The following is a 14221-nucleotide window of genomic DNA, read 5'->3' on the forward strand; positions in this document are numbered from 1 at the left end:
AACGGATCCTCAAGGTATCTTACCCAGTAGGTATCTGTCTCTGTAGTCTTTTATATTTATATCCAGTGGTTATTTTACTACTTAACAAGGGGCAAGTCTTGGCATTCCTTGCTGTCAGTTGAAGACACGCACATTTTGTTCTAAAAGGCAACGGATGGAGAAGTCAGAATAAAAAAGCACCAAGTTAAGAGACTATCTTGACAAAAGTGTAAAGGATGTAATTGTATTTAGAATAGTTGTTTGGTTCATGGACTGTTAGATTTCTTCCCTAAATAAAAAAGACCTCTTTGAAAGACAACATCTACCAAACATTTATAAATAATTATAAACTGCCCTGTACCTCTACTTGCTCATGAAATAAATACTTAACTTTATGAGTTTTCTCTAACTTTTCAAAATGAATTCCTTTCATTTCCTATTCTGCAAAACCTTTGTAAAAATTCTCCTATGTCTGCTCTCTTACAATGGATAAACTTATATGTGTCAAACTCAAAAGGGCATATTGCATATGTCTTGTATTATCTCTCCCTCTAGTGACATGAAAATAAATTGGGGAGACTGATGCTGGGTATCTGGCTACTACAATCTGTTTTTCATAACATTGCTAAGCAGTAAACATGCAACCATAAAAAAATTTTCCCGGGCTTCCCTGGTGGCACAGTGGTTGAGAGTCCGCCTGCCGATGCAGGGGACACGGGTTCGTGCCCTGGTCCGGGAAGATCCCACATGCCGCAGAGTGGCTAGGCCCGTGAGCCATGGCCGCTGAGCCTGCGCGTCCGGAGCCTGTGCTCTGCAACGGGAGAGGCCACAACAGTGAGAGGCCCGCATACCGCAAAAAAAAAAAAAAAAAATTTCCCTCTAACTATTTAGATAACTATCTAACATGACAGGGACTTGTAACTCGATAGGGAGTAAAGAACCTGGTTATCTCGGCTATAAACTAGGTATGTAACCACTGTTAAGCTGGTTAAAATCTCTGAATCCTGGCTATAAACTAGGTATGTAACCACTGGTAAGCTGGTTAAAATCTCTGAATCCTGTCTCGTATGTTGAATGGTAAGTGACTTTAAGGTCTTTTCCTCTATGATTTGCTTCTGCATTTTTCTGTTTATACACAATACATGTCAGAGTGGTAACTACTGTTTGCAACAGAAAAAAACAAGCAGTAAATTCATTAATTTGGATTCTATTTACAGATGTAGAAATCTACTGTTGCTTTTTTTAGTATGATTTTGCAAAGTTTAAAAAGTACAGAAAAACACAAACAATAATACAATAAACACTCATATTTTGACCATACAGAATTAGCTGTCATCATTTTGTCTAGTCCTTTTAGTTGACCCTTGAACAATATGAGTTTGAACTGCATGGGTCAACTTATACATGGATTTTTTTCAAGAGTAAATACCACAGTACTACACGATTCACGGTTGGTTGAATGCTCGGATGTGGAACTACAGATGTGGAACCGCTTATATGGAGGGCCAACTATGTTATATGTTATATTTTCTACTGCATGGAGGGTCAGCAGCTCTAACCCCTGCATTGTTCAAGGGCCAACTGTAATTTAAAACATATATACTGTATATATGATCTTCCTTAAAAAAAAAAAAAAAAGCATTACAGATAAAACTAAACTCTCAAGATGTTTGGTGAGGCATCCTTTATACTTTTTACATACATATTTATCTACAAACAATATATTGTATTTTTTTAAAAAGTACTATAGTTATTATCCTACAACTTTTTTCATTCAATATGTTTTTGAGACCCATCTGTGTTATATACAAATCTAGTTATTTCCTTTTAACTTTTCCACAGCATTTAGATTACAATTAAGTTGCTTGGTATACAATTAAGTTGCTTCTAGTTTTCAATACACCAAAAATGCTACAACATCCTTATTCTTATGCACATGTGTAAGCATCTCTAGGGTAGTAGCTTTCAAATATTTTGACTATGACTCACAGTAAGAAATATATTTTCTTCACGATCCTACAGAGGCATGCATGTTTATATGTGTATGTGTACAAGCAGAAATAACAGTGGCATGAAAGTACCTTATCATGTGGGATGCACGTGGGTACCTTCTGTATGATTTAATTTTTAAAATGCTAGTTGCAAGTGATTTTACATCCTACTAAACCTGTAGCTTGAAAAACAATGCTCTAGATAGACTTAAAAGTACTATTGCTAGAAAGCAGCTATGCATGTCTTCAACTGCTGTGTAATTGTGTGAGAACCCTCCTCCCTCCCCACAAATGACCATCTGGGTTGGTACAGAATTCTAGTTTTACCTTTATTTTCCGTCAGCATTTTAAGCTAATAAGCCTCCTTTTTGTCTTCTTTCTGATGAAAAGTGTGTTGTCAATCTATTTTTCCTCTTTTCTATCTGATAGTGTGAGATTTACTCTTTGCCCTAGATACTTTTTAAGTTGCATCATGATATATTTAGATATAGTTATCTTATTTTCCATTTCTAGTATACAGTGGGCTTTTTCACTCTGAAGACTCCTGTCTTTCTTCAATTCTGGAAAATTCTCAGCTATTATCTCTGAACAATGCTCTTTTCTTCTCAGATGTATGTTAGAATTTTTCATTTATCCTCCATATTTTTTAACCTGTAAATTTATTTTCCCCATATCTTTATCTCTCTGCATTGAGGGAATCTCTTTAGTTTTGCCTTGCAATTCACTAATTCTTTCTCCAGCTCTACCAATGCTTACCATTTAGTCCATCTATTTAGTTTTTATTTCAATGACCATATATTTTATTTCCCATATTTCCAAATGGTTCTTTTATATATACAGTATACTTAAAAAATAATCTCCTTTTCTTGTTTCATGGATGCTAATATTTTATCTCTTTGGACATTTTAAACATACCTATTTTAAAGTCTCTTTCAGTCAGATTCTACATTTACCTCTGATTCTTCAGGTGTGAATGCTGCCAGTTGTTGGGACTTATGCTACCTTCATGGTCCTAAATGTCTTTGTGTGTTCTGACTGTTTGAAATCATACTTTTCATGGAATTTACTCCTGGGTGCTCCTCTACACTGGCTGCTTTCCTCATTGCTCTGGCTCTGACCTATGGGTTTCACAGCTCTAAATCCAGTTGTTATTAACACAATTCCAGGCCCTGTGAGTTATTAGCCTGCTTCCCAGCCTTGTGCAGGTCCCTGTTTCTGTCCCCCAAAAGAGTTCAGTGCCCACTCTCTGCCATGCATGGGACATGTTTAATTCCCATCCTGTCAGGATTAGAATCCCTGGCCCCAGTGCTCATGTCCAATTCCAGATCCCAGTGGGCTTCAGCTTTTGCTTATTTTGTGACTTCTCTTGTAATTTCTGATCAATAGATGAAAATATATATGCTGGTGGTGCATGTTACATGGGGGTTACTTTCTACAGTCTAAGGCAAAAATCACAGTCAAAATTATTCTTTAAAAAACCCCACTAAACTGACCATAAAGTACAGTAAACACTGTTCAACAGTTAGTTTTTTTCCTCCATCACTGAAAGAGATTGGGCTTGGCCAGATGTAAACGGGTTACGTTTAGAGGCAATGCTGAAAAAACAACTTATATTTAAACAGAATAAAACTTGGCACAGTGAGAGGTTTCTTCTATGACAGATCTAAAGGAACTGAGCCAAACTGAGGTAACAGCAGGTTGATATCTCATCTCACACTCCTTCTGAGAGGATGGTGAGAACTATGTATATAATTTAAATTATTTCTCTTTATCGCTCTCATGCTTTTTCTTTTTCCTAGTAAAGGCAGCTAAATTTGCATTAAATTAAATGTACATATAATGCAACTCCACTCTACATATGCAAACCTACAAATACCAATAAATTACACACCCTGAAAAAAAAAATGGTTTTCACAGTCTTAATATATTAGAACATGTTTTCATTTTTTTTTTATAGAATGTCAATTTTATGATCAGGAGAGGCACCATTAACTTTCTAAAAAAAGTAGCAAGGAAATGATTTGCAAAAGTAAAATATAACATAATCGTTAAGAGCATGGGTTCAAATCCTGATTCTTAAATTTGTTGACCTTACACTTGGCTTCTCAACTTCCTCATTTGTAACATGGAAATAATATTACCTACCCCATGGGGTTTTGTGAGAACTAAACAAGAAAATATATGTAAAGCACTTGTCACAGTGTTTGGCACAGTTCCACGGCATTAGCTGTAATTGCTGCTATTAGGAGTATGGTACTAGATTAAAGGGAATACTTATCCTTGGAAGAAATAATTCCCAAATTGCTGAAATAACTGGCAAAGAGTTTTCTTTCCTATTGCTAATGAGATGCATCTTTCTATTTTAGATTCTCGATGAACTGATTTTAGATAGACAGACAAACTGATACACAGCAGGACTTCTTGACAAGTACCCCTACATTCAGAAGATTTTTTTGAAATGCCATGTTTTTCTACTCACATGTCTATGCAGCCCTCAGAACAGTCACAAGAATCAGTAAACATGTTGGAAAAGCTGTTTAAATAATATGCTCGTGGCCACATAGTCTTTCTGTACTTAAAATGTGGAAGCTTTCTATTGTCAATTTCATTACAGAAAGAAATGGGCACTGATTCCACTCCATTGCTAATATCCGTATCAGAAACAATTTCTTCTTGCCTTGGGTAATTCCGAGTCAACTGAACATAGGTATTGAAAGAAAAGTTATCTGTAAATAGAAAGTTACACTCTGTCTCAAGCAGGTAACGAAAAACTTCCTCCATGTTTCGTAGACTCCTTCCACAAGGGGTTTTATAACTCACGTGGAGTGCTGAAGAATGAGAGTTTGTCTTTGCATGTCGTCTTTGGAAGTGGCATTTGATTGGTAGCTGCAGAGGGTTTTCTCCCTTGAAGGTAAGTGGCATTTTCATCAGACAGGCACTAGAGCAGTCATGCTTTTGGTAAGATAAATTTGAAGATGATTCTTTTTCTCTAAAGTCCGCAACTTTATTTTCCAGAGGGGGAATTTCCTTATTTTCTGTAGATCTGTTTAAAGTTAATTATTTATTAGTATCTCAAATGTATAGCACAATCCCCATTTTTAAAAAAACACTGCACACTAAGGTGGTATTTAACTCCTATTAGCTTCTTGTTAGACAACACTAAAATAAGCCAGACTCTGAAATCAACATCTTACTATGTTCTGCAGCCACATAAAGTTATACCTGAAGGGTTTTTTTTTTTCTGGACTTCAAATATGTGGTGTTTTTTCCAGCACCACTTCTTCAACTGGGTGTCCAATAATTCAGTTCAATTCTGACACTATCGACCTAGAGTCAGCAACAGATTCCACAAGTTAAAGGGCTCAGTCCCATAAGACTGCCCCCATGCCAGATGCCAAATGCAGTTTCCAGGTCACCCACACTCTTGACAACCCCTTTCTCTCGGATAATGTGCTGGAAAGACTCAGAACTCAGGAAAGCACTTTAATTACTATTACCAGTTTATAATAAAAGATACACTCAGGAACAGCCAAATGGAAGAGATGCATGGGGCAAGGTAGGTAAGAAGGGGCATGGAGTTTCCATGCCCTCTCCAAATGCACCACCCTTCCAGCACCTCAAACTGTCCACCAACCAGGAAGCTCCAGGAGCCCTGTTGTTTAAAGTTTTTTATGGAGGTTTAACTGCTTAAGCATGAATGATTAAATCATTGGCCACTGGTGATTATCTCCACCTGCAGCCCTTCTCCCTGCCCTGGAGGTTGGGAGGTAGGGCTGAAAGTTTTAGGCTTCTAACCAAGGTTGTCTTTCTGGCGTCCAAACCCCATCCTTAAGTTAACTAGAAGCACCTCACCAAGTCATCTCATTTGCACGCCAAAGACATTCCTACCACTCAGGAGATTCCAAAGGTTTTAGAAGCTGTGTGCTGGGGACCCAGACAAAGCAAGTATCTTTATTATATCACAGTCTAATTTCAGAGTATTCCAGAAAGCTGTGATTACAGTGGTAACTTTTTGCTACATCTACACCAAGAGCACCTAGCAAACTTAGAGTTCATGTAGGACATGAGTTCAGTAAAGACCTGAGGAAGGTTATGTCTTCAGACAAACTTGGTTCAAGCAAAAAACAGTAAAGACTAGGTAAAAAAATAATTAAGAATCCTTTATGCTGTTTTTTCTTTTTGCCTTCAACAACTGTACCAAGTGAACTTTCCCCATAATATGTAACCCACCTGGTCTCATACACATCTGAAAATGGTAAACTACAGGAGAAAATGGAGAGGTTATTGACTTTAAGAAAAAAATGCTGTGAAGATTCCATGTGTTCTAAACTCACGTTTTAAACTTTCACACACACACAAAAACCTGTTTTGTGTTACCTAATATTTTCAATCTATCTCTAGGTATCTGTTATTTATTATAAAAGTAATATAGGTATTTTAGAAAAATTTTTATACTCACTATATAAAGCAGCACTGTCCAACAGAACTTTCTGCATTGATGGAAATATTCTATATCTGTGCTGTCCAATGGCATAGCCACTAGCCACATGCGGCTACTGAATACCTTCAAATGTGGCTACTGTGACCAAAGAACTGAATTTTAAATTTCATTTTAAGTAATTCAAATTTAAATAACCACATGTAGCTAGTTGGTACCATACTGAATGCAGATATGAGGTGCCCCATCCTTTTTTCAGCTGTATAGTAATCCTCTACATAAATTCCACAATTTATATAACTAGTCTTCTATTGTTTTCAATCTTTTGCTATTACAAATCATGATGTAATAAAAAACCTCATATATAATAATTTCATACATGTGAAGATATCCCAGAAACCAGACTGCTAGGTCACAGGGTAAATGGATTAGTAATTTTGTTAAGATTGCCTAATTGCTCTCCATGGGGTCAGCCTCTCCAGCAATTTATGTGAGCACCTGCTTTCACAGAGGCTCTTGATGCTTCCAGATTTCTGATAATCTAGTAAGTGAAAGGATGTCCTATAATTTATAAATCTTTTAATGTTGGAAATATTTGTTTCCAATTTTTCTCTGTGTTACTACTTTGATGAATATCCTCATACATAAGTCCTTGACCAAATTTCTTTCTTTTTTTTTTTTTGCAGTACGCGGGCCTCTCACTGTTGTGGCCTCTCCTGTTGCGGAGCACAGGCTCCGGACACGCAGGCTCAGCGGCCATGGCTCACGGGCCCAGCCGTGAGCTGCGGCATGTGGGATCTTCCCGGCCCGGGGCATGAACCCGTGTCCCCTGCATCGGCAGGTGGACTCTCAACCACTGTGCCACCAGGGAAGCCCTGCAAATTTCTGATTACTACCTTAAGATACATTCCTTTAAAAGGAATTACTTGGTCAAAGGGAATATACATTAAGAATAACTTCTTATTAAAAAACTTTCAAACATACACTTAAGAGTATTCTTTTCTCATAAAGACTGATATACTGGAACCTCATGTACTTGTAAGAACTCCAGAATTCCCAGCACATAATGACTCTGTCCAACCCTCTGCGCTGAGTGATAACCAAACTCTAGCAAGGCTTCTAGCAGCATAAGGACATGCATGTCCCTAGGATAACCCCAGCCTCTCAACAAAATGCCTCCTTGAGAAAGCTCAAGGCTGTTTCTTCTAGCCAACACCTAAAGACAAGCCCCTGACCTTTCTTAGAACATTTACTAAGGTCTTAAAATTATGAATCTTTCCTGGGTCTCTCTGAGATGTATGTTTCTGTAACTCAGGAATATTTTTCTCAAAAACCTGAAAGCCATTCTTTTGAAAGGTAATCATCAGGAAGGACAGGGTCTCTGTCCTCCAGTCTCTGTGGGAGGAAAGAATCCTAACTTGATGACTGCCAGCCAGCACACACAGCTGGCCTCATGGGCATTCACAGTGATTAACCTTCAGTAAGTTTTCACTTGAGCCCTGGCTTGTACTCCCTTCCTTACTCCTGCGTTGCCCTTTGTTGCCAGTCACCTCAGCACAAATCGCGATGGAGCTCAGCTCGTATTCCTACTGTCAGTAGTTAGTGAATAAAACCTGTTTCCACCACTATAGCTAATGTCTGGCTTTATGTTTGACACTTATTACCAGGTTTTAATAATTATCAATATTTTGCCTATTTTATTTAATCTATTCTCCACCCCTCTTGCCCCACCCTGAAACACTGGAGTATTTTAAAGCAAACACTTATCTGAAATAATTCAGTATGTATTTCTAACAAATAAGTCTTTTTAAAAATACATAATCTCAATGGCCCATCTTCACATTTCCCCGATTGTTTTAAAACCTGTTTGAATCAGAAACAACCCCTACACTCTGTATTTGATTCAGGTGTCTTTTATGTCTCTAACCTTATGTAGTGCTCCCTCCCTCTTCATTAATGACATTTATTGGTTAAAGTTAAATAAATTGTGTCACTTGTCCTATAGTAGTTCCCACATTCTGGAATCTGGCTGATGCCTTCCATGTGGTGGTGTCATTTAACTCACCCCCTTCCATTCCTGGCAAAGCAGTAGTCAGTTCTAGAAGCCTGATTTGATTCAGGTTCAATTTTGGTGGGGGGTTGGGGGAGATAATTCATACGTGGTGCTATGAATTTCCTATTGCATCACATAAGGAGACAAACAATGTCTGATTGTTCACATTTAGTGATGCTTAGATTTATAAGTGGGTTTGGGTGTTTCCATCCATTTTAAAGCTCCTCACTTTCACTTAACAGTTTTGGCATTCACCCATGATCGTTGTCTAGACCAGTGCTACGTTCAGGTGTGGTGGTGCCAGTTCCCAGTGGTTTTTTTTTTTTTTTGTGTGTGTGTGTGTGTGTGTGCGGTACGCGGGCCTCTCAGTGTTGTGGCCTCTCCCATTGCGGAGCACAGGTTCCGGACGCGCAGGCCCAGCGGCCATGGCTCACGGGCCCAGCCGCTCCGTGGCATGTGGGATCTTCCCGGACTGGGGCACGAACCCGCGTCCCCTGCATCGGCAGGCGGACTCTCAACCACTGCGCCACCAGGGAAGCCCCCCAGTGGTTTTTTAACAATTCATGGTAAGTACAAAAATTGAAAGTGCAAAAGTTTAGAAACTTTTACAGCAATTTAACATTGCTGCAACATTTTATGCATTTTACAAGAGCATCACTCCTCAATAAGTTAGAAGTTTAAAACAAAACACCTGTTCTGACCACAATTCATTTGAGACCACTGGGCTAAGGCCACTGTTTCTTTGGGGTGTGGTGGGGTGGGGGTAGTAGTTGTAAAAATAACAATCTTCTAATTCTATCATTCCTACTGCATTTTCCGGCTAGAGTGCTTTCATAAAGAAGAAATTTTACTCATCAATTCTTGGGTTACCCTGAAATACAGTTAGTATAAGCAGGCAGATTCTTGATTCTTTTTCTTTAATTACTAATATTCAGAATGATGAGTTGTATCCTAGCAACTACCAAAGTGACAGATTTTTTTTTTGCTTTACAATGGTGTGTTAGTTTCTGCTCTATAACGAAGTGAATCAGCTATACATATACATATATTCCCATATTCCCTCCCTCTTGCGTCTCCCTCCCAACCTCCCTATCCCACCCCTCTAGGTGGTCACAAAGCAGGAGCTGATCTCCCTGTGCTATGCAGCTGCTTCCCACTAGCTATCTATTTTACATTTTGTAGTGTATGTATGTCCATGCCACTCTCTCACTTCGTCCCAGCTTACCCTTCTCCCTCCCCCTGTCTTCAGGTCCATTCTCTATGTCTGTGTCTTTATTCCTGTCCTGCCCCTAGGTTCTTCAGAACGTTTTTTTTTAATTCCATATATATGTATTGGCATACAGTTTTTTGGGGTTTTTTTTGGGATAGCTTTTTTGCTTTCTGTCACAAGATATCTCAGGTCTGGAATCAGCCATTTCTCTAAGGGACTAAGGTTCCATTTAATGAGAAATGGCATTTAGAGACTACGATCATGGTACTAGGAGGTACACATATTTTAATCAATAAAAAATGCCAAACTGCTTTCCAAAAAGGCTGGACCAATTTATACTCTCATAGCATGGATGAATGCTCATCTACCTGAATATTATTTTAAAATTTTTCATCAATTGGATAGGTGAAAAATATTTTATTACCTCAATTTTTTTCTCTAAATAATAAGGAGTTTGAACATAATTTCATGTTTATTTTTTTTTTCCTTTTGGCTAACTGTCTATTCATATGCTTTGTCCATTTTCCTATTGGGGGCTTGTTCATTCGTTCGTTCATTCATTCATTCATTCATTCATTCTTCCATCAACGATTTCTTGAGTGCCTGCTATGCACCAGGTGCTACGGAAAAAAAGATGAGAGCTCTGTGATCTCAAGGAGCTTACATTCTAGGCAGTGAACTAAGTATTTATAATAAAGTATAAACAATATTATGAATAATGCCATGATACATAATGTGATAGAAAGATATCTAATATTTATTATTTTTCTGTTTTTTAGGGTTCTAATTTTATACTTAATTTTTCTATGGTTTGAGAGTCCAGTTTCATCTGGAATTTATTTTGATGTAACACGAAGATCTAACTTAAATTCTCCAAATGATATCCAATTGTTCCAGAGTCTTTTACTGAATACCTCCTTCTTTCACCTTCTGACTTTTGACTTACTAAATTAATCATATCTCAAGTTCTTAGAAATACATAAAAATGTCCTCTTATTTTCTAGACTTATTCTGCCTTTTGATCGAACTGTTAATTCTTATACCAATATAACATTGTTTTCCATACTATAATGGAACATTTTGGTATTTCTCAGGGCAAGTCCTTCCTCACTATTTTGCCTTTTAAACATGTTCTAGGTGTTTTCTGATTTTTTTATCTTTTGAGATTAAATTTATAATGGCTCGCCAAGTTAAAAAAAATCCAAATGCTTGGATTTCATATGAAATTAAATCTATAAATTAATTTGGGAAGAACTACCATTTTTACAATATGCAGTTTCCCATCCAGGCACATGGTAAGTTTATCCATTCATTAAAATCTTTAGAATTAATTTTCCTCAGGTATATATTTCTTGTAATTAGTGTCATTTATTTTACTTTCTGGTGTTGTGAATGGGGACTTAATTTCATATTTTCTAAAGGTATAGAGTTTCATATTTTTATTTTATGTGACTGTCACTAAACCCTCGTTTTAGCTTAATAATTTTACACTTGCATCTTAGATTTTCTAGAAGGATAAGACTATCTACAAATAATTTTACTTTGTACATTTCAATAATCATATTTTCTTTTACATTCTATTATACTGGCTAGAATTTCCATAAAAATACTGAATAACAATTATGATAGCAGGCACTTCTGTCTTAATCTTTATTTAAAGGAAATGTCTCTAAGTTTCACCAGTATATAGTACATGGATACTGGTTTAAGAAACATATTCTCTCCCACATTAAGAAAAAATTCTTCAAAATGGTACAGATGAACCGGTTTGCAGGGCAGAAATAGACACACAGATGTAGAGAACAAACGTATGGACACCAAGAGGGGAAGTTGTGGGGGTGGGATGAATTGGGAGATTGGGATTGACATATATACAAATATGTATAAAACATAAATAATAAGAACCTAATGTATAAAAAAATTAATAAAATTCAAAAAAAAGAGTTCTGTTTCTAATGGTTCATATTACTTTTAAAAGTCTTTTGGCATCTTAAGATAAGCTTTTTTTCCTGTGGTTTACTTCTGTAAAATAATATATTTCCTAATACTAAATCATTCTTGCTTGACTAGTATAAATTCTAAGTCATCTCATTAATATTTCTCTGGATTAGAGTTGCTAAATTTTTATTTAGAAGCTCCATATCCACAATAGTGATATTTTAAACTTTTTAGGGCCATAAACCCTTTGACAATCCAATGAAAGCTATGAACCCTCTCTAGAAATACACTATAAACATAAAACTTTGCATACCATGCAGGGCCTCCATTGTCTCTAGTTTAAGGACTCATCTTTATTATAGTTAACTCTATATTTAGATGGTTTCTATGCCATTGCCATTTCTTTTTTCTTTTTTTTTTTTCCACTGCCATTTCTTAAATACTATATCTTATACATTCTGACTCCTCTTATGGTCAGCAAGAGGATTTTTGAGAAAATTTTCCACAAGGTTATATATATAGATGTTTTCTGAGCTTTTGCAAAGGTGCTAGCCTGATTTTTGCTGTTTTGTTGGCTTTTTTTGTTTGTTTGTTTTGATACTTGTAAGATATTTATACTTTAAGACTGATATTAAAACTTATTAAAAATCAATACTTATCTATTAGTAATTTTCATTTCTGTGGTACTTGGTAAAACCTTTTGCCTCCAGACTTGATATTTTCTTATACTCAGAAGTTACCTTCTTTGACTATTGCTTCTGCTTCACTTATTCTAGCTTCTTGTGTTTTTGTTCATTTGTTTGTTCTAGTTCAGAAAAAACAGGGCAGATTTTTCCAAAAGCAATGATTCTGTTAGGCAAGTTTACATTATTTTTTAATATATTGAGAACATCTACATTTCATATTTATTTAAGTACCAAATTTTTTAATGGAAAATATATGTATTTTCATTTTCTAGCTGCTGGAACAATTCTGAATCCTAGTTTAGACATTGTGATTTCCTGCACTGCCGTTGTAAGCAGTAGCACATTGGTCCTAACTCTGTCGCCTTAGCTTGAAATTCTTAACATTTTGTAAAGAACATTATAACATATGGATGATCCTGAAAATATTTTACAGTGTTCACTAAAATTGTTGGTTTTCTGTTAATAGCTTCTTTTTTGAGAACATTATTCATCATTCTCTTCTTTTTCTCACTCATTTGCCCTTTTCTTCTACATTTTGGGTAATCTTTCTTTTTTTTTTTTAAATAAATTTATTTATTTATTTATGGCTGCATTGGCTCTTCGTTGCTGCGCAGTCTTTCTCTCACCGCAACGTGTGGGGGCTACTCTTCGTTGCGGTGTGCGGACTTCTCAGGCTTAGTAGCTACGGCGCACGGGCTTAGTTGTTCTGCAGCATGTGGGAACTTCCCGGACCAGGGCTCAAACCTGGGTACCCTGCATTGGCAGGCAGATTCCTAACCACTGCGCCACCAGGGAAGTCCCGATTTGGGGTAATCTTAAAGATCCCAGACTATACCTTTAATTTCCTTAATTGACTTTCACAATGAATACTTTCTTAAAAGAAAGGCTGGGATAAAACCGATCACTGCACTACTATTTATAATAGTAAATATTTGGAACAATCTAATTATCCATCCTTAAAGGAATGGAATTAAAAAAATGTATTCTCACATGATGGAAATCCAAACAAGGAGATGAAATAAATCTGTAACACGGAAGCAACATGATTAGATCTCAAAACTAATGCTGAGTAGGGACTTCCCTGGTGGCACAGTGGTTAGGAATCTGCCTGCCAGTACAGGGGACACAGGTTCGAGCCCTGGCCTGGGAAGATACCACATGCCGTGGAGCAACTAAGCCCGTGCGCCACAACTACTGAGCCTGTGCTCTAGAGCCTGCGAGTCACAACTACTGAGCCCATGTGCTGCAACTACTGAAGCCTGTGCGCCTAGAGCCTGTGCTCTGCAACAAGAGAAGCCACTGCAATCAGAAGCCCATGCACCGCAACGAAGAATAGCCCTCACTTGCGCTGCAACTAGAGAAAGCCCGCCCATAGCAATGAAGACCCAACGCAGACAAAAAAATTAAAATAAATAAATTAAATAAAAAAAAAAACTTTCAAAAAACTAATGTTGAGTAAAACAAGAAGGTACATATATGAATATTTATGTAAAATTTAAAAACTATAATAGCACTATATATTATTTATGGCTATATAAATATTAAAAAATGAACTAGAAAAATAACTGATGATAGTGACTGCTCCTAGAGAAGCAGAGAGGGCAACGGAACTTTGTCATGGTGAGAAGTTAGGTATGGCTCAAAGAGATTATAGTGTTTTGTTTTCTTTTTAAAAAAGAGACTGAAAACAAATACAATGAAAGGTTAATAGCTGTTAATTCTGGATGGTGTGAGTATGGGTTTCTGCCATATCCCTTTTTATGTTTTCAATCTTTAAGATTTCTCAAAAAGGTAGCAAAAAATATTGGATGAGAATGCAGCTAAAAGATCAATGCAAATCCATCACCACCCATGGACTACAATGCAGTAGCACCTAATACATTAAAAATGAGGGGGGAAAAAAAAGCAGAAAAAATGAGGTAAGGT

General features: G+C 36.8%; 1 protein-coding gene across 2 annotated transcripts in view; it reads right to left on the minus strand.

The window, feature by feature from the left end:
* The window catches only part of SETDB2 (SET domain bifurcated histone lysine methyltransferase 2), a 39205-nt gene that overhangs the window by 12060 nt on the left and 12924 nt on the right, over positions 1 to 14221 (minus strand). For both annotated transcript variants that reach the window (XM_065895880.1, XM_065895881.1), the window contains exons 5-6: positions 4450 to 5013; positions 24 to 140 (exon numbers count right to left, since the gene is read on the minus strand). In XM_065895880.1, the coding sequence (XP_065751952.1) occupies positions 24 to 140; positions 4450 to 5013 (681 nt within the window). The remainder of the gene's footprint in view (positions 1 to 23; positions 141 to 4449; positions 5014 to 14221) is intronic.

This window comes from Phocoena phocoena, chromosome 18 (genome assembly GCF_963924675.1).
Source record: "Phocoena phocoena chromosome 18, mPhoPho1.1, whole genome shotgun sequence".
NCBI classification, from domain to species: domain Eukaryota; kingdom Metazoa; phylum Chordata; class Mammalia; order Artiodactyla; family Phocoenidae; genus Phocoena; species Phocoena phocoena.